This window comes from Prunus persica, chromosome G4 (genome assembly GCF_000346465.2).
Source record: "Prunus persica cultivar Lovell chromosome G4, Prunus_persica_NCBIv2, whole genome shotgun sequence".
Classification (NCBI taxonomy): Eukaryota; Viridiplantae; Streptophyta; class Magnoliopsida; order Rosales; family Rosaceae; genus Prunus; species Prunus persica.
The window spans coordinates 11613911-11634891 of NC_034012.1; the positions used below are offsets into that span (position 1 = coordinate 11613911).

The window sequence follows — 20981 nt, forward strand, 5'->3', positions numbered from 1 at the left end:
AAGTTATCACCACTGTAGCTTCCAAGACCACCGCCCATCACACTTGGTTGGCTCTTGAAAATCGTTTTGCTTCACCGAATCAGAATCATCTTCTTCAACTTCGCAGTGACTTGCTTCGCACAACCCGTGATGACTCTTCCATCATTGATTTCCTTGATCGTATTAACTTGATTACCGATAACTTGGCTCTGGCAGGAGCTTTAGTTGCTAACTGTGATCTCCTTGCTGTGATTATGAACAACGTTGATCCTCTTTATGAAAATACCATTGCCGTTGCTCAAGCTCGTGAGAAACCCATCAGTATGCCTGATCTTGAGGCTCTCCTCTTGTCTGCGGGACGTCGCTTGCAATCCTCTTCTTCTTTGATCATCTCTTTTGGTGCGACAGCTTTGGTAGCTTCCCATGGTGGTCGTGGTTTTGGCGATCGCGTGGGTTTGCTAATCGTGGTCATGCTCGTCATAGCTCATTCTCTCCCTCACGACCTGGTTTTTCTTATGGTCACGGTTCCCTTAGAGCTTTCTATGGCGCTTCTCATCCTACCTCACATCCACAACATTTTGGCAACACTTTTGGGCCGGGTGTTCTTGGTCCACCTTTTTCTGGCTCTACTGCTTCCTCTTTTGGGCTTCCTTTTGCCCGTGTGCCTCTTCAATGTTTCAATTGTCACGGTTTTGGCCACATCGCAGCTGTCTGTCCAATCTTCAAAGCATGATTGCTCAATGTCCTTCGCATGGTGGCCATCAATAATGGGTTGCTGATACCGGTGCGAACACTCATATTACAAACGACTTGAGCCACTTATCCCTTGCTAGAGAGCATCATGGTTCTGACAATGTTAGATGTGTACTTGGTGGAACAGGTTTTGCCTATTAAAAATATTGGTCACTCTAGTTTCTCTCACCTTGATTCTTCCTTTCATCTTAATGATGTTTTTCATTGTCCCAATGCCTCTCTTCCTTTCTTATATGTTCATAAATTTGCTATTGACAACCATTGTTTCTCCACTTTTTTTTCTGATTGTTATTTTATCCAGAATTTGGCTACTGGGAAGACACTTTTCTCAGGCAAGAGTAGTAATGGCCTATATCCCTTTTTGTTTACACCGAATGAGTCTTTTCAAGTTTTGCATGATCGTGTTGCTTTACTAGGTGTCCGTGCTAACCGCTCCGTGTGGCACTTTCGCCTTGGTCATCCTGCTTCGTCTACTTTGCAATTTTTGTTATCTTATTATAAACTGTCACCTTCTGGCTCTCGGTCTAGTTTTTTTTGTCACTCATGTCCGTGGGTAAAAGTGTTAAATTATCCTTTAGTCCTTCTTTTTCTGTCTCTTCGTCTCCGCTGGAACTTATTCACTCTAATGTATGGAGTTCTTCAAATAAATCTATTTCTGGTTTTAATTATTATGTTTTATTTGTTGATAATTTTTCTCGTTATTATTGGATTTTTCCAATGAAATTGAAATAAAAAGTTTTCTCTCACTTCGTTAAATTTAAGGCTTTGGCTAAAAATATGTTTGCCACTACGATTAAGGCATTTCAATCCGATGGGGGTGGGGAATACACTAGTCATCAATTTAAGGATTTTTTTTATCTCATCGGCATTCATCATTGTCTTTCTTGTCCACATCATCTTGAGCAAAATGGTTTAGCCGAATGTAAGCATCGTCACATTGTTGACACCGGGCTCACTCTTTTAGCCCATGCCTCTATGCCTTTTTCCTATTGGGCCGAGGCCATGCACACCACGATTTATTTAATTAACCGTCTTTCTTCTAAGTTGCTTTAACACAAATCACCCCATGAATTGTGTTTCACAAAGAACCCGATTATTCTTTTTAAAAAACTTTTGGGTGCACATGTTTTCCTTATTTATGGCCATATAATAATAATAAATTACAATTTCGGTCTTCCAAATGTGTGTTTCTTGGTTATTGTTTGAACCATCAGGGTTATTGATGCTTGGATCTTGTTTCTAATTGTGTTTTTTTATCACGTCATGTGTTATTTGATGAATTTTCTTTTCCATTTAACAAGGCCCATGCTGCTCCTGCTCCAAACCATTCTCCGTCGTCAGACCTGCCTATCATCCTCTCTGGCCCAAGTTTGTCTTCTTGCAGCCCATGCTTTTTAGTGTCGCAACCTCTACCTAGTCCCTCTTCTCCAGCACATGACCTTCCCACCACCACAACAACTCGTGCTTCCAGCCTCGTCCAGTCCATCTTTGCAATCACCCATGTCGCACCTGCTCCTGCGCCCACCTCCCCTGCCGTGCCCACTGATCCCTCATGCCCTTCTCACCCACCAGTTAGTCCCCCTGTGCCTTTAGCTTCTCGATTCTCTCATACCTACACTAGGAACCCTAACTACAAACTTTTCTTCCTGCATCCCGCTCCTATTTCATATGGTACATCTTTTCCTCATATTTCTGATACGTCTCTAGTAAGTGACTCCCATGCTCATTCGATGGTTACTCGTGCTCAAACAGGTATCCGTAAACCCAATCCTAAATATGCTAATCATGCATTAGTTTTATCTTCTACTGATGATACTTTTAAGCCTACCTCTTTTTCACAGGCTAATAAGCATCATGAATGGTTTCTTGCTATGGCAGATGAGTTTAATGCTCTTCTTCGTGCCGAGACTTGGAATTTGGTCCCTCGTACTCCCACTATGAATATGTTGTCGAACAAGTGGTTTTTTTGCCTGTCATGAGGAATTCTGATGGCTCTATTCAGTGTTACAAGGCTCGCTTAGTGGCCAATGGTTTTCATCAACAGTTGGGCCTAGACTATGGTGAAACTTTTAGTCCAGTTGTTAATCATTGTACTATTCGTCTTATCTTGGGTCTCTCTGTGCAGTTTGGTTGGATCGTTTGTCAATTGGATGTTCAAAATGCCTTTTTGCATGGTTACTTAGATGAAGAGTTTTATATGCGCTAGCCCGTTGGGTTTGTGGATCCCGTCTATCCTGATCATGTATGTTGTTTACGTCCCTCTCTTTATGGTCTCAAGCAAGCTTATCGCACTTGGTTTCAGTGTTTCTCTTCTCATCTCCTTCAGTTGGGATTCACTGTCTTTAAGTCCGATTCTTCCCTCTTCATCTACATTTATGGTTCTGTTCGCATTTATTTGTTGATTTATGTCGATGATATTCTTGTCACTGGCTCCGATCCCGCTAGCATCACCACACTTATTTATGATTTGGGTCATCAATTTTCTATGAGGGATCTTGGGCTCGCTCATTATTTTTGGGCATGAAACTTGCTTGTACTTCATCTGGTCTATCTCTTACTCAGACCAAATATGTTGTGGATCTCCTCAAGCGTGCTAACATGCACGAAGCCAAACCCGTCCTACCCCGGCTGTCGGTGGCCATCGTCTTAGCCTCTCTGGCGATCTTCTCTTTGATCTTACTGAGTACTGTAGTATTATTGGTGCTTTTCAGTGCTTAGCCCTTACTCGCCCGGACATTTCCTTTGCTGTTAATCAAGTTTGTCAGTTTACCATTACTGTTCGTTGACTTGTTGTTAAGCGCATTCTTCGTTATCTCAATGGCACACTTACTCATGGGTTACTCTATTCGCCCAACGCCCTTCATCTCAGTGCCTATTCTGATGCTGATTATGTGGGGGATCCCGATGATCGTCGCTCTACTGGTGGCTATTGCGTTTATTTGGGTACTAATTTAATCTATTGGATCTCCAAAAAGCAACTAGGTGTCTCCCACTCCAGTACTGAGTCGGAGTACCGTCAGCTTGCCTACATTGCCGCCACTCTGTCTTGGTTACGGGCTTTGTTTCTTGATCTTCATCTTCTAGTTCCTTGCCCTAAGTGTTGGTGTGACAATATTAGTGCTCTCTTTCTTGCCTCTAATCCGGTGTTTCACTCTCGCACTCGCCATGTTGAGGTTGATTATCATTTTGTTCGTGAAAAGGTGGTGCGCAATGAGTTGCTTGTTGCTTATTGCTCTACCGTTGATCAGATTGCTGATATCTTCACTAAGGGTCTATCTCCTGCTCGGTTTTCTTTCCTTCAGTCCAAGCTGACTGTGGTCCGCAGCCCCGTCAGCTTGCGGGGGTGTAATGAGACGTGATTTAGTTTCCTGTTTTATTTGTATTTATTTCATAGATTTGCGGTATATATTCCTTGTTTTTCAAGGACTTGATTCTTACCTAGAATAGGAAATCCTATGTGTAGACACCAAGCAAAGCATTGTATATAATTATACACGATTGTTCAATGAAAATCATCGACAATATTCAAAACCTTTCACCAAAATCACTGAGGTTTGTTGATGAAAGCCTTTTTTTGGGGTTACCTTATTCAGAAAATATCAAAGTAAGTTGATCATTTGTTGATGGGCATGCTTCCTTCCTTGTTGATATTGTCCTCTTTGGTTTCTTTCTTAATGTTATTCAAGTTGATTACTGCAGCTGACAGCATAACTTTAAACCAGTCCCTCAGTACTGATGCTGGGACTTTAACTTCTTTGGGTGAAAGATTTAAACTAGGCTTCTTTTCTCCACCCAACTCCAAGAACAGGTACTTGGGAATATGGTACAAGAGTACACCAAGCAAATTTGTGTGGGTTGCAAACAGAAACAATCCACTTACTGGTTTATATGGGAATCTGACTATCAGCAACAACGGAAACTTTGTTCTTCTCAATCAAAATGGGAGCAGCATTTGGTCTTCAAATATATCAAGAATCCCAAAAAGTCCAGTTGTACAGCTCTTGGACTCTGGAAATCTTGTTAAGGGACAATGTTAGCACAAGTTCTGGAAGTTACTTATGGGTGGCAGAGCTTTGATTATCCATCTGATACATTGTTAACAGACATGAAGATAAGCTGGAACATAAACACCGGTTCAGAACGGTATTTGACATCATGGAAAAGCACTGATGATCCATCTACTGGCAACTTCTCTTATAAAATTGATATGAAAGGGTTACCACAATTAGTTGTTGTCATGGGATCAATCATAAAGTTCCGTACAGAGCAATGGAATGGAGTTCGATTCAGTGGTCTTCCCGGGCCAGCCAATTCTGCTTTCCGTCAAATCATGGGAGTTAAAGAAGATGAGTGGTATTACAAGTTTGAGCCTAATAAGAATGTGGCTGCCTCATAATTAGTGATGAATCAGTCAGGTTCTGTGCAGCGGCTTGTATTGAATGCTGAGAGTACTGAATGGGCTATTATGTATTCATTACCAAATTATCCATGTGACAATTATGGATAATGTGGTGCTAATAATATCTGTAGAAACAGTCATCCCATTTGTATGTGTTTGCAAGGGTTCACTCCAAGGTCTCGAGAAGAATGGGAAGTGTTTAATACAACTAGTGGATGCATGAGGAGGACGCCGTTGGTTTGCCACGGTGGAGAGAGATTTTCACAGCTTCAAGAGGTGAAATTGCCTGACATGTTAGAATTTTCACTGAACAAGAGTATGAATCTTGAGGAATGTAGGGTGAAGTGCTTGATGAAATGTTCTTGTACAACTTATGCTAATTCAGATATTAGTGGAGTAGCCAGTGGTTGCATAATGTGGTTTGGGGATCTAGTTGATATTACAGAGTTCATAGATGAAGATAGTGAACAGGATATCTATATAAAATTGCCACCTTCAGAACTAGGCGTGTGTTATACCGTTATCTGCATAATTGTATTGGCTGCATGGTGAATTAGGATGCGCCCGCTCCCCTTATATATAACTTCTTTAGAATTGATTTCTTAGGTTTTGTATTGCTGGTATAACTGTAGATGATTCGAGGAAAAAAAATGTCGTATTTGTTTGAGTGTACAGAATGGATCAGACAGAACCCATATAAAAGGTGAACTCTTTTCAGGGTTAATCACATTTAGAAAATTTATGAACTGACTGGCAATTGAATCTTGTTCTCCTTGTTTAATCCGATTTATATTTAAGCTAGAAACTGTTTGCTTTATATGTATTGTTGGCCTATTCCGTAACAACGTAAGCTTGTGGGTGCAGTCATTATAGAAAACGAATGCAGCAAGCATTTATGCATGTGTGCCTAGTATTCATAGCAGAGAAACATAATAGTTCTTGACAATGATTGAATGATTTGATGTTGATTGTTCTAGAATCAAGACATGGTTCAAAAAGGAGGAAGAGATGGACAATTGTCATAGCCGTTTCAATCTTTTCTGGCTTCTTTATCTTGGCGCTTAAAATCTGGTGCATAATATGGAAGAGAAGAATTTCTAGAAAACATAAGATGGACAAGAAAACAAGAAGGTAACCATTTCGTATGTACAGAAAACAAGAAGGGATTTCGGTAACGTAAGCATAAGATGGATACGAGTATCAGACATTTTGGTAACGTAAACAGGGCCAAAGCCACCTTCTCCAATCAGATTTGCATCAGAGAAATTGCTAGTAGTTAGATATTGTTTTAGTTGGTTTTGGAATTGCCGAATTTTGGATTGTGAGATTTTGGAGATTTTGTTTTATAGGTTTGGTGCATATGCTTATATATGTCCATATCACATGTAATTTGGTTGTGTTTATGTAATTTTCAAAGAGGTTTTACCTGCAATTGGAAATGGTTTCTGCTAGTGCTTGGGATACTCTTCACTCATGCACAGGGTATTGAGCAATTTTCTTTTATCATTTCCTTTATGTTATTATTTCTTTTCCATGATTTTATAATTTATTGAATAATACCTCTTTCATCTATTTATCTATGCAATGCTTTCATTGGTTTCAGTTCTTGATTGGAGGAATCAAATTTTTTTTTTTTTGGGCTTTTTATCACAAAACGTCCCTGACGTTCGCGAAACTATCAGATTGCGTTATTAAAGTTTTTTTGTATCACTCGTGATCTCTAGCGTTAATATGAGTGCTCTTAAATAGTCCATATTGTGACTTTTCGTCAAAAAAATTGTTGGATCTCGTTATGTGAGATCACGTGCCCATTTTATTAAGGATATTGTGGGAACCTAATTAAATCAAACCCTAGGTCAAATAATTCATACCATTTGGGGATTATTTGACCAAATTGGGAGTCAATCAACCTAATTAGGAGTTACTCAATTTAATTGGGAATTATCCAATTAAATTGAACGTTACCTAATTAGGTCGAGATTTGATTTGGTTAATTACCACGATCCCCAATTAAGTGAGAAGTTACCTAATTGAATCGGGATTTGATTTGATACCTACCACAATTAGGGATTTGATTTACCCAAATAAATCAAATCCCTAATTAATCAAATCAATTCCAAAAAGGGGAGGAATAATTCCCTTCCATCTACGGAATTATTCCTCTGAAACCCTAGCCTCCGAGACTACTATAAAAGCATAGCCACACACAATGGTTGAGGTACGCCTAAAATCTTACTAAAATCTCTGCAGAAAATTCCTCTCAAACCCTAGCTACCTCCTCTCTTTCTCTCTTTTACATAAGGCTCCGGCCACCCGATTTATATCATAAACACATCCCGTACCCTATTTTAGCTATCGTTTCTCTAAAGATCGATTGAACTGACTTAGGCATCGAAGGACCTTTGGCCAACACCCCCCGGGTGTGGTCTTTTACTCCGATCTGTTTTGCAGGGAGAAAGAGAGGCGGAGAAGACGAAGAAATCTTGGGCGAATATTCTCCCGTGAGATTATTTGCACAAACAGATATAATCGTCAGACCAATCCCCTTTGACCTCCTCAATGCCTTAGACCCATTTGCCGCCAATTTGGAACCGTTTCCCTCCCTTTCTTGTTGGAATTGGCGGGCAAGAAGGGATTTATATATGGGTTTTTGTGTTTAGGGCGAAACCAAAGCTACAGTTCCATTTTCACATCCTAGAAGAATGTCTTACTCTGAACGAAGAACAAGCCCTGAAAATGAAAGAGAAGAACATGAACAAATTGAACTAGAAACAAACACTTAATCAAAGTAATTTATTCATTCCTAATTTATTCCTTTCCTATAAAACATCTAGGAACAAGAGGATTAAATCGGATATATCGACAGATTCCCGCGTAGTCCAAAGAAAAAAAGAATCAAATTTCATCTCTATCGAATTTTAATATCAGAATGGTGGATATAATTATGATGCAATAGGTTAGGTCCACTTATTTTTTCTTTTATTAATTTCTAATCCCAACAATTGAAGTCTGTTTTTTTTTCCTTTCATTACCAATTTCAAACCCTAATAACATACATAAGACAGACCAACAGTACCTATTTCAAAGCCTTTCTATAATAAATACGTACACCGCATATACATGTTATTAAACAAATCATATATGACAAACCCTAATAACCACACACCAACACCAACTAAAGTAGCAAAGCAACAAAACAATGAACAAACCCCATATTTGAATTTGACACAAACTAGTCAAATATGGTCCACACCCAAAGCATAGCCACAGGTTAAAATCCTCATCATAGATGCAAAAGATTCTCAACACAAAGCAAAACCACACATGTACGCATGTGCAAACAAAAGAATACTGAACACTTTGCTTTTGAATTCTTCAAAAGATTCTGACCTTTATACTTTGGAGCCTTTCCCCCTTGTCGATAGTTTTCATTTGCCTCGTCCATCCTCTCAATCACTATTACTCATATCAGAAACTAAAGAAAGTTGAAAACGTTAAAACAAAACGTGGTTGTGGTGGAGACCAGTCAAAATGAGAGGTCATGGCATGCAATCAGGACCCGTGAAGAGAGGGTGCCTGCTTGCCTGCTACTACTCTACCACACTATACTAAAATTAAGTGTGTCTTTCACTTCATCATGTATTCACGTCGTCTCTTCTCTATCTCTCTGTGCCTCTCTGATTTGACACCCTGGAATGAAATGGACTATATTATCCTCTGCTTCATGTCATATTTTCTATCACCATTCACCAACCTACCCTTTTCCAGCGTTTATATTTTTGAATTCTGCCACAGAAAAAATGGTACCAATTTATGGCTTTTGCATGGGACCAAACTGCCCTATTTGGCTTCATAAGTGTTTACGTCTTTCCTAAATTAGAGGGGAGTACTATAATTCAGTGAAATGGAGTTTTGTGATTTGCAATAAAGGCGTTCTTTTTAGGTGGAAATGATGTTGAAAAATTAAAGTTCTCACTTTTATACAATGCTTGTGTAGTTGCGTGGCTGCTGTTGTATCTCCAGCCCACTCAACTCGTGAAGACACCAAAAAAAAAAAAAAAAAAAAGCGTAATGGGTCTGATGGTGTTGACGACGACCTCGAGGAAATGGGTTTGAGGCGTGAGGAGGTAAAAGGGAGTTGGTTTGACGATTATATCCCTTATAAATGGGCACGTGATCTCACGTCACAAGATTTAACAATTTTTTTTGACGGAAAGTCGTAGTATGGACTATTTAAGAGCACTCATATTGATGTTAGGGACCACGAGTGACATAAAAAAACTTTAAGAATACAATCTGATAGTTTCGCAAACGTTAGAGACGTTTTGTGATAAAAAAACTTTTTTTTTTTATGCGGCATAAAATTCTATTAGACTTTTTTTTTAATGCGGCATAAAATTCTATATGACCATCGAAAGAGGTAATGAATGACAATGCCATCAAAAATGCAATTTGCAATGTATTAAGTTATTTCCATATGCAATTACTAAGCTCCCTGTCTAGTAATTGCGAGGAATCACCTCTATGAGTTTAGTCACTAATAACATACGGGAAGTACAGATGAGGGTGTAGGGCTGTCGATTTGATAAATGTCCAAAATGTCCCTCAAATAATGTCCAATTTTCAAACTGGAGTTGCTAATGCAAAATGGCCATGGCATACGGGTAACCATTTCGCAAATGCAATTACACTCTGTTTGGTAATTGTAAGTCACTATCCAAATCTCATTCCGTTACATGTGCTACAAGACTTCGAGTCCACAGTTTTTCCTGTTAATTAGAAAGTCATAATTCACCCAAAACTATAAATTTGTAATCACCTAAACTTAGAAACCAACTTGAATTGGCATAACGATGCATAAAATACGAAGACTTCAAGAAATTTGAACTTGTTCTAGGTAACATGTAATCGCCAAACAGGGAGATACTAATTGCTTAAATAAATGCAATTGCAAGCTACTAAACGCAATTATTTTATCTTCGTTTTCTAATTGCAAATTTACCTTAATATTGTGAGGGGGATCATTTTGTTTGTAAATGAATATTACAATGTTATGGATTAGGATTCACCTTAACGTTGTAACAGAGGTGCAAAGTCTCGTAGATTCCCAAATGTTGTAACGTACAAACTTAAGGATATTATTTACAAGCTTATGGAACGTAGCTGTCCATGATAGTGTAATAGTGGTTCTTAATGATGTAAACTCTCGTGTTTACAAGCCTAAGGACCCAATTTTACTTCTTCAATGTCTACTCTTATCTTAGCATTGTACTATAGGTCATTTTCTTTGTAAATTAAGATATAACATATTCATATATATTTTGTTGAATATTTATTTATAATTTATATTATTATTATAGAATTATTATATTTGATCATTGTTATTATATATATATTTATAAATACGAAATTAAAAAATAAAAAAGAAATCGAATTGAAAACATGAAGAAAAAAATTCGATTAGTAATTGGTCGATTTTGCAAATAAGTATTTAAATGATCTTATGCTTGTGTATGATAGTGTTCTTTTTCTTAGCACTAATATGTTATATTATATGCAAATATAGACTATACTTTAAATTAAGAATCAATTTTATAAAAATATATATTCTTAGATTTTAAATTATTAGCAACAATATGTTACATTATATGCAAATATAGACTATACTTTAAACTAAGAATCAATTTCTTAGATTTTAAATTATTTGGTGAAATAATATATATATATATATATATATATTTTTAATGTATTTAATGCACACACAATTGTCAATGAACGAGATATATATTTTATAAATGGTAATCAAGATGTTATCATGATTGCTTCAAATTGAAATTTAACATAACCACAAATAAATAAATATTTGATATGTAAAAATCTAATGTTTTACTAACTACTTTTTGAAACTTTGAATCATTCTATTATTTTTCCTGATTTTGGTCTTACCTAATATTTTTATATTTTACTAAAATATTTGGTTTTATATTTATAGAAATCATTCACATGCTAGTTATTGGTGGAGTAATAGTGAAATAATAGAAGTGAGATTAGTGGAAGAAAAACATGGAACAAATTTTTAATGCCTATTATTATTATTATAATCTAAATATATTTAACTTTTTCTGTTTATTGTAATTTTCTTTTAATTTCTATTGGTTTTTTCAGTTAATTATATTCTTACTTTAAGTTTTCATAGACATGAACATTAACCCAGAAGAGAAATTAATAAATAAATAAAATAGCCTATTATTCGTATACATTAAGTGCCAGTTTGACATTGCTTATTTATGGTGATAAGTGATTTTTAAAAATTTTGGGAAGCCCAGCCCGTTTAGTAAACTATGAGAAAATTACTTATTGTTAAAAATTATTGTGAGAGAAAGCTATAAGGGAAAACAGCTAATGAGGTGCTTTCATTTTTTGATATGCAGGAATTAGTTTTGAAGAGGTGCTGAGCTTAATGATTATGAGACAATAATTTTCAGATTATGTGGGAATCAGTACCAACAACACTTTTAACAAAAAGTTTACCAAATACTAAACTGATATATCTCACGGCTGATTTCTCTCATAGCAAATCTGAAAGCGAATATTTTCACAGCACAACAATGCCAAACTGGCCCTAAATCAACCCAAAAGAGAAATAAATAATATATATATATAAAGCAAAAGGTAGAGAATGGTGAAACATTCAAAATACCAGAAAATATCCTTGGTTAATTTAAATATTAAGAATTGAAATTATTAATTAAATGAGGATAATAATATGGTAAATTCACATTTTTCATATTAAAAAAATTAAAATTAAAAAAAAATCAGATAATATGTCCTACTTTTATGGAACATAACTGCTCATGTTATTTTTTATTATAAATAAAATAAAAAAGAAAAAAGAAAACCAGAAAATGCGAAAGGCAGAGAATGGTAAAACATTCAAAATACCAAAAAATGCCCTTAGTTAATCCAAACATTAAGAATTAAAATTACTAATTAAATGATGATAATATGGTAAATTCACACTTTTTCATATTAAAAAAATTTAAAATGAAAAGAAAAATCAGATAATGAATCCTATTTTTATGGAGCACAACTACACATTATCTTTTTTAATTTTAAAATAAAATAAATTTTTTTTTTAAAAAAGCCTCTCGTTGGAACGAAAGCGCGTACAAAGAGGCTAGTATATATAAAGCAAAAGGCAGAGAATAGTAAAACATTCAAAATACCAGAAAATGCCCTTAGTTGATGCAAACATTAAGAATTGAAATTATTAATTAAATGAGGATAATATGGTAAATTCACACTTTTTCATATTAAAAAAAGGGAGCTGATTTTCTCACTCCTCTTTTATCTACTTATACTCCATTTGTTAAAAATTGTATGTTCCCACTCATCTTATCTCTACTTACACTCCCTTTTTTGTTATAGTAAAAATTATTAAAAAATAAAAAGGTGTGTAAGTGAACAAAAGGAGAGTGGGAAAATCACTACCCTAAAAAAATTAAAATTAAAAGAAAAATAAGATAATGGATCATATTTTTATGGAACAGAACTACCTATTATCTTTTTTAATTCTAAAATAAAATAAATTTTTTTAAAAAAAATCTCTTATAAGTGCAGAAGCGCGTGAAAAGAAACTAATATGTATATATATATATATATATATGAACATGCTTTTTGTGTTTATTTTTTTATATAGCCCTTGTTGGCTGTCAGCTTTTTTAGTTTGCTTTTTCTGTTTCTAACTTTATCCGTACAGGTTGGTGGATTCAGTTTCAGTGTTTATTAACAGCCATAAATTAGAAGTGATCTAATGGCTGAAATTTGGGCGCATCGATACACTGGCGCACCGTAGAATTTTCCTTCATTCCCATTCCACATTCAATTGATGGTATCGGATATTACTGATTAGGATATCCTTTAAAGACTACATCAACATTTTTATCCAAACCATTGAATACCAACATTTCCTTCGAATTTGTGTTATTTTATAAGAAAATAATTATAATGTTTGGGGCTTGGCCACTACGCACCACCTTGTTCTTTTCTTTCTAGGACTGATATTTTTTATCCTTGCGCCTCAAGATTGATTGCCATTAGAACCCCATATTTACTAGCTTCAATAACATAGGCGGCATTCAGGTATGCCTTAACTACGTTCCAATTGTTACTATTTTAATCAATCATGTCATAGATGACATCACGCAAAGTGTGACACTCTTTGATGGTGTGACGTGATACATCTTCGTAATGAAAATAGAGTGGAAACATGAGTTGGAAATCACGAAGAGGATTCCGCCACGACGTCGCCTTTTTGCCAATGAAAAACAGGAAGAATATATTATCACTTGTATTAAATTTTTATGACACTTCGATAATGTGTGTGAGAAACTAATTTAGACTATCACATGTATTAAAAAACAATAATAATAATAACTATTGGCCCCACAGCCCACAGAACCATTAAATTTTTGAACCCTTGTAACCACAGAACCATATCTTCTCTCTTGAATACATATTGTTCAGGCATACATCAATCACCACTCAATTCCTCTACATTTTTATTTTTAATTATTTAATTAAACAGTGTTGTGGTCTTTTAAAAGGAGGTGGAGGGTGTAGGTAGTTCATACTTGTGTGTGTTGAGAGTTCTTCTAAGCACATACCAAGCACAAAGCTTGCCACAATAGAAGAAGATATGGAGAGTTCTTCTAAGCTCCCCCTTCATCTCTGCCATGTCCACAAGCTTTCAATCTTCATCAACCGGACACATATATTCTTCCACTCTATAGCTTTAGTCTTCTTGCTTTACTACAGAGCTTCTTTCTTCTTCTTCCAGGACACAACCAAAACCAAAGCAACCACCTTAGCATGGCTTCTTGTGTTTGTCTCGGAAATCTTCCTATCCTTCGAGTGGCTCCTCAGCCAGTCTTTTCGATGGCGTCCCGTTTCGCGAACCACGTTCCCGGAGAGGCTGCCTGGCGATGATAAGCTCCCAGCTGTTGATGTGTTCATCTGCACTGCGGATCCGGAGAAGGAACCGACTGTGGGGGTGATGAACACTGTGTTATCTGCCATGGCAATGGACTATCCGCCAGAGAAACTTTATGTGTATCTGTCCGATGATGGTGGTGCTGCTGTGACTTTGAAGGGTATGAGAGAGGCTTGGAGGTTTGCAAAGTGGTGGCTTCCGTTTTGTAGGAGGTATGGGATCTGTAAAGATATCAAAGGTCCTAATTCTGCCACATGTCAGAAGATTGAAGAAGAGAGTTGTTGAAATATTGTTAAGACTGTTAGGCAGTTTTAGAGTTCTGTTAAAGTAGTTAGAAAGGCTAAGAGGTTAGAAACGTGTACACAAAGCTTTGTCAAGCTAGTATAAAACCGATTACTGTACTGTGTTGAATAATCAAGTATGAATACATCAATTCTTCTTCTAAGATCTCTGCTTTTCTCTGTTAAACTCTGTTCAATATTGCTATTCTCACAGGATCAAGTGCAGGGCTCCGGAGGCTTATTTCTCTGCAGAAGAGGAGGACGCTGATTTCGGCGGCAGCGAGTTCATTCAAGAGAGAGAAGACATCAAGGTGAATGAGAGTTGAAATTTTTGCGTACTAACCAACACAACATTTTATTACTTACAAAGCTGGGCATGGGACATGTATACAAGCTATATAATCATCTAGTGTACGATTTTTCTCATTAAAATCGAGTTAGCTGTGTGTGACCAATTTATTAGAGAGGTAATATACAAAATGAACAGTTGCTAGGACACAAGAAAACATTATATATTATATTAATGGTGTTTCTAGCTACCAGAGTTGATGGGGGAGATTTGGGTGCAGGAGAAATATGAGGTGTTCAAGAAAAGAGTAAGAGAAAAAGCAACGGTTGGGGACACAAGGAGCAGACTGGGTCGAGATCACCCTGCAGTGATTGAGGTATATATTAACGTTTGGTATTGTTTGTTGACTAATTTGGTTTTGATATATATATATATATATATATATTATCATCAATGTAAAAGAAATCTTTTACTTTTACAACCTAAATAAATATCAATGAGTTTTTAGGTTTGCCAAGTTTCCAAGTTCTTCTCAGGTTTGCCAACCGACAAGTGTGCATTTTCCTATTTTGTCCTTTACTAATGGATATATATAACACGCAGTTAGCTAGACAGACAGCATTCCATAGCCACACCCCCAAAAAAAAAAAAAAAAAAAAAAAAAAGGAGAAAATATATGTAACATAAATTCATGATCATAACCCATATCTGGAAATTTGGCAGGTTATACAAGAAACATCCAGTGATGATGCAATTCAAGAAAATGAAACCAAAAATATGCCTCTCCTTGTTTATGTTTCTCGTGAGAAACGGCCTTCTCATCCCCACCATTTTAAGGCTGGAGCGCTCAATGTTCTTGTATGTATCTCTTTCTTTTGATCTTTCGCTAATCTTCCTCTATTTATGCATCTACTGTAATATTCTCTTATCAAATACCTATAGTATGTTACGTATTACCAAAGCTATGAATCTAGCACCACACACTCAAACTAATAATTCATTTTATTATCGATCCAAAGTGATAGTCTGACATAACTTATACATGCTCATTTGACAAGTGAACAATTTTTCTACGTATTCAGGTATTTATTTATTTATGTATAAATTAACATATTGTGCACTTATTGTTTTTCAGCTACGGGTCTCTGGTGTGATAAGCAATTCTCCTTACATATTAGGGCTAGATTGTGACATGCATTGCCATGATCCAAGCTCGGCTCGGCAAGCAATGTGTTTCCATCTTGACCCAAAGATATCACCCTCCCTAGCACTTGTTCAATTCCCTCAAAAATTTCACAACATCAGTAATAATGATATCTATGACAGTCAGCTGAGGTCGACATTTTGGGTATGGATTCAGGGACAAAACTTCACTTTAGTTATACATGAATTAATATATTTAATTACAAATTATCCCCTAAATATAATTAAAGAAAATCATATATATATTTTATGTGCAATAATATATCTGACAATTTTATGACTTGTTGGTCTTGACTACTTTCAAAGCTGCTATGGCAAGGTTTTGATGGGGTTGGAGGGCCATGTGTGTCTGGTTCTGGCTATTACATCAAGAGGTTGTCCTTATGTTCAAACTCCATACATAAAGGTGTGTTTTGCATTCGTCATGTGTGTTTTTGTATATATACTTTTACTTGGATCGACTTGGTAATTGCAGCTGGCTAGCATCATATCATATCATATCATTCATATGTGTCATTCTTTGTAGTTCAACTGCGGGTCACACTTAACAAATACCAAACAGTCAATCACCCAGTTTTTGTCAACTCATCAACACCAATCATTTCGGTTTGATTGTATTAATCTTTGCTTCAAGGAAAGCTATGGTTTGAAAAAGAAAGCACCAATCTGCAATCACCCATAAAAATTAAATTGTTATTATCTTGACAAGTTTATCCTAGGACATCGGGGGCAGAGGTAAATGTTTTGCTCTTAACCATTTGAGCTACGAACTCTTTATCTATTAATAGTATATATTCTTAGACATTATATAAAAATGTATTTGTAATCATCCATGTACATTTATCTTTCTTGTATGTTCTATAGCTAATTACTAGTTTCACTATTGAATTTCCAGATGGGGATCCCATGAAACTTAGACAATCTTTTGGTCCATCCAATGAGTTCATCAAATCCCTCCACCAAAACAAAAAGCCTGATATGCTCATCCACAGAAAGAAAGCATTGCTAAATGAAGCCCAACTTCTAGCCTCTTGTGCCTTCGAAAATGGCACCGAATGGGGGAAAGAGGCAAGTACAAATACTATTAAAACCATACCCATTGAATCATTCAACTTAATAATAATAATAATAATAATTGTGGTCTTTCTTTCATTTATGGCAGGTTGGTTTCATGTATGGGTCTGTGCTGGAAGATTACTTCACAGGGTTTCGTTTGCATTGCAAAGGTTGGATTTCAGTGTATTGTAATCCACCAAGGCCACAGTTCTTGGGCAGTGGCATCACCAATTTGGATGACTTTTTAGTCCAATTGACTAGATGGACCTCTGGGTTGGTTGATGTTGCTATCTCCAAGTTTTGTCCTCTTGTATATGGCCCTTTGAAAACGTACACTTTCGTTCAAAGCATGTGTTATGCAGATCTTGCTCTTTTCCCCATTTTCTATTTCTTGCCATTGTGGTGCTTTGCGACCATACCTCAGCTCTGCCTACTCAATGGTATTCCTTTGTACCCAGAGGTAATTAAAGTTTTTTATTTTATTTTTAAAAATATTTCTTCCTATCAAATGTCTTTTGAGCAAATGATTCAAGATAAAGAGTACTTATCTTTAAGAAAATCATTGTATATAATAAAACTAATCTATCTTTTGTCACGCTATCTGACAACAAAGACTGTGAACATGAAACTTTGACATTAGTTAAAAGCCTCAATAGTTATGGATGTTTAGTTGTTATTGGCCCCTAATTGGGCACATATACGGGTTCCTATACTAACTATATCTATGCTCATTTAGAGGACAATAAACATTAAACATCCGTGAATATTGAGGTCATTTTTACTAGTGCGAGTTGGTTTATTTTTTATTGAGTGTGTGGATCACATATACAGTCTGATAATCTGACAATATAAATATTTATCTTATAGTCATCCATTCTATTCTACCGTCCTCATAAAAAAATAATTCTTGTCATAAAATCTTCAATTTGATTTAGTGTCATGCAATATCCTAATATATGTTGGTCTTGTTCTTGGATTTGTAGGTCTCAAATTCATATTTCATCGTATTTTCGTTCGTATTCCTATCGTCGATTTCAAAACATTTATACGAGGTTCTCTCAACGGGATTTACATTTCGACATTGGATAAATGAGCAAAGGATATGGATGATGAAGTCAGTTACATCTCACTTATATGGCAGTTGGGATGCCTTCATGAAGAAAATTGGTATGAGAGAAGCCAGTTTCTTCCCAACCAACAAAGTTGACGATGTTGAGCAACTCAAGCGTTACAATATGGGGGTGTTTGATTTCCAAACATCAATATTATTTCTTGCTCCAATGGCTGCTCTGGTGATCTTGAACATGGCTTCCTTTGCCGTTGGGATTTCTAGAGTCATATTTTTGGGAGGGTTGGACAAATTTTTCATACAAGTATTCATACCCTTTTATGTCATTTTGATGAACTACCCTATCGTTGAAGGGATGCTGATAAGGAAAGACAGGGGTCGCATTCCACCATCAGTCACATTACTCTCTGCCATAATTTCCTTGATTTTCTATTTTTTGGGTTCTATTATTTTCATGTAGCAAGGCCAATAGAGCCATGGCCGGTGTCCATGATATGTCCATTTTTCTGAGTTAATAATATGGGACCGTCCATGATATGTCCATTTTTCTGAGTTAATAATATGGTCTGTATGAGTTTATTGTTCTTATTATTATTTTTTAATATAAGCAATAGTCAACTACACGGGGAAGTGAGTTTTTCGTACACACACTGTTAAGGTGTCAAGATGGTTCAAACCTAAGACTATTGCTCTGCAAGTCAATGTTATTTTCTTTTCTTTTTTGAGTACAAGCGATAGTCTAAACTACAGGAGAGAGAGAGTTTTCCACACACATTGCTATGATGTCATAAAAGTTTAAACTTACTACAATTAATCTGCAAGTTAATGCCTTTTTTTATTTATTATTCACTAAAGAATTCTACTGCTTTTGCCTTCAAATTAGACGTTGTATAGAATAGAACCATAAATATGGAAGAAATTTCACCAATAATTGTGTTGATAATGACCAGAGCTAAGCCCAACAAGTTTGGGTTGAACCTAGCCTAGCCTGAACTCAACTTAATTTAAGCCCAATATGTATCGACAACATTCGACGTGAAACCAAGACGCTCTCTCTTCTTTCACAGCCCAATATCCTCAGCGCCCATTGTTCTCTCACTGTGGACCGTCATCTTTCGGTGGTCCTGCCGTTCATGTCCGCCGTGTCGCTCCAATCCATAATCTCCTCTGCTTTCCCCGACGGCCTACCGGAGCCCTGCATTGCTGTCGTCCTCAGGGAGACACTGAACGCCATGTCGTATCTTCATGATCAAGGGCACCTCCACAGAGACATCAAGGCTGGTAATAACTTGATCGACTCCAATGGGTCGGTGAATGTTGCAGACTTTGGGGTTTCTGCTTCTGTTTATGAGGCCAATTCGAGTGGAGAGTCATCGATTCGGTTAAACGACATTGCTGGGACGCCGTACTGGATGGCGCCTGATGTGATACACTCGCACAATGGATACGGATGCAAGGCGGATATATGGTCTTTTGGGATCACAGCTCCGGAATTGGCTCATGGGGGGCCCCCCCTGTCTAACTTGCCTCCTTCAAAGTCTCTGCGTTTGAAGATCACGAAGCGGTTTCGGTTTTCGGATTATGAAAATCGTCACGACAATAATTACAAGAGCAAGAAGTTCTCTAAGGCCTTTAAAGACTTGGTGGGTTGTTGCCTTGATCAGGACCCGAACAAGAGGCCCACGGCGGAGAGGTTGCTTTGCAACTGATTAGGCATGGTTGCTATGGAATGAAGACAAAAACTTGGAACTATTGGACAAATGCTTGAAAGAATACTGCATTGAATCTCAAGTACTTAGATGCATTCATGTGGGTTTATTATGTGTTCAGAAATTCCCAGCAGACAGGCCAGGAATGTCATCTGCAGTTTTCATGTTGGCGAACGAGGGAGCAAGTTTGGCTTGGCCTAAACAACCTGCTTTCTTTCTGGAAAGATGCTCCATTGATTTGGAGGCAAGGACAAGAAAGGGAACAATTTTATACAGAAAATGAAATAACCACATCGATGGAAGGTCGATAAAACATGATCTTTTTGTGATACTTCCTGTTTTTATGTTATCTTGTTCGTTGTAGGATCTAGTTGTAATGCCAATAGGAAAAGAGGACTAATGAAGAACCTATATTGTTATTCCGTGCATAAAACATGATCTGAATTTTCAAAATCTTGGCAATTCTAGAATTTTATTTCTCTCTGTTTTTGTTTTTGTTTTCTTTTATACCAAATCAATTGTATAACTCAGTTATCATTTTATATATCCTTGTGTTCGGAGGGTTAAGGGTTTGGTGGGCTGGAAGAAGATGGTTTCCGCGATGGAGAAGGTGTGATCCTCCGAGAGTATGTTAGTTGCTTTGCCTGTATGTCTGTTTACCTTTCTACATCAGATGAAGGGTTTTTCTTTAATCTTCCATGTCGCTCTTTATACGTCTGTGGTTTTATGAATGAATTCTCCTTCTTAAAAAATGTCTCTCTGCTCCGATATTTTGTCTTGAATTCGTCCAACTGTTTCCATTTACTCTTTTTAAATTAATTTTACAATAGTACTAAAATACCAACAAACAATGGAAAGGTTGACTTCTAATAGGTGAAGGAAGAAGCCTCACTGGAAACTCAATTCCCATTACAACCGTTGAAGCTAGATAATTGGCGTATGGACCTCCTCGACTAGGTCAAGGGTTCTATTTTCCACTCCATGATGATAATATATTATGCACAACTTGTAAACACACATCTCATGTATTTAAATAGTCACATATGCAAACAAACACCATCTTAATAAAAGATTTTTGGAACAAATGGTCAAATATTTTCCTAGTGAGCTGAGGTTTTGAAAGATTCAACAGATAGAGACGCTAACTTATACAAAAAGCAGTGCCTTGTTATGTAGTTTCTCAAAGTCAACAAGAAATCTTGCAATTGTCTTAACATCAATTCAAAGAAAAAAAGATTTAAAAAATAAGAA

The 20981-nt window shown here is 36.5% G+C and overlaps 1 protein-coding gene and 1 pseudogene across 2 annotated transcripts; both read left to right on the plus strand.

Annotated features, from left to right (window-relative positions):
* On the plus strand, positions 13525 to 18609 carry LOC18778982 (annotated as a pseudogene). Its single transcript, XR_002271450.1, has 9 exons — positions 13525 to 14335; positions 14619 to 14715; positions 14974 to 15069; positions 15417 to 15551; positions 15829 to 16041; positions 16203 to 16302; positions 16792 to 16964; positions 17059 to 17412; positions 17936 to 18609. The product of XR_002271450.1 is annotated as a cellulose synthase-like protein G2 (transcript).
* LOC18781375 (serine/threonine-protein kinase BLUS1) lies at positions 18964 to 20516 on the plus strand. The gene is made up of 2 exons (XM_007213315.2): positions 18964 to 18986; positions 19031 to 20516. Exons 1-2 carry the CDS (start codon positions 18964 to 18966, stop codon positions 19728 to 19730), a joined length of 723 nt encoding a protein of 240 aa, XP_007213377.2. The 3' UTR covers positions 19731 to 20516.

Coding starts and splice junctions, on each gene's coding strand:
- LOC18781375 (XM_007213315.2), top strand. CDS start 18,964: ATGACCAGAGCTAAGCCCAACAA. Junction 18,987..19,030: donor ACCAGAGCTAAGCCCAACAA/GTTTGGGTTGAA, acceptor ACTTAATTTAAG/CCCAATATGTATCGACAACA.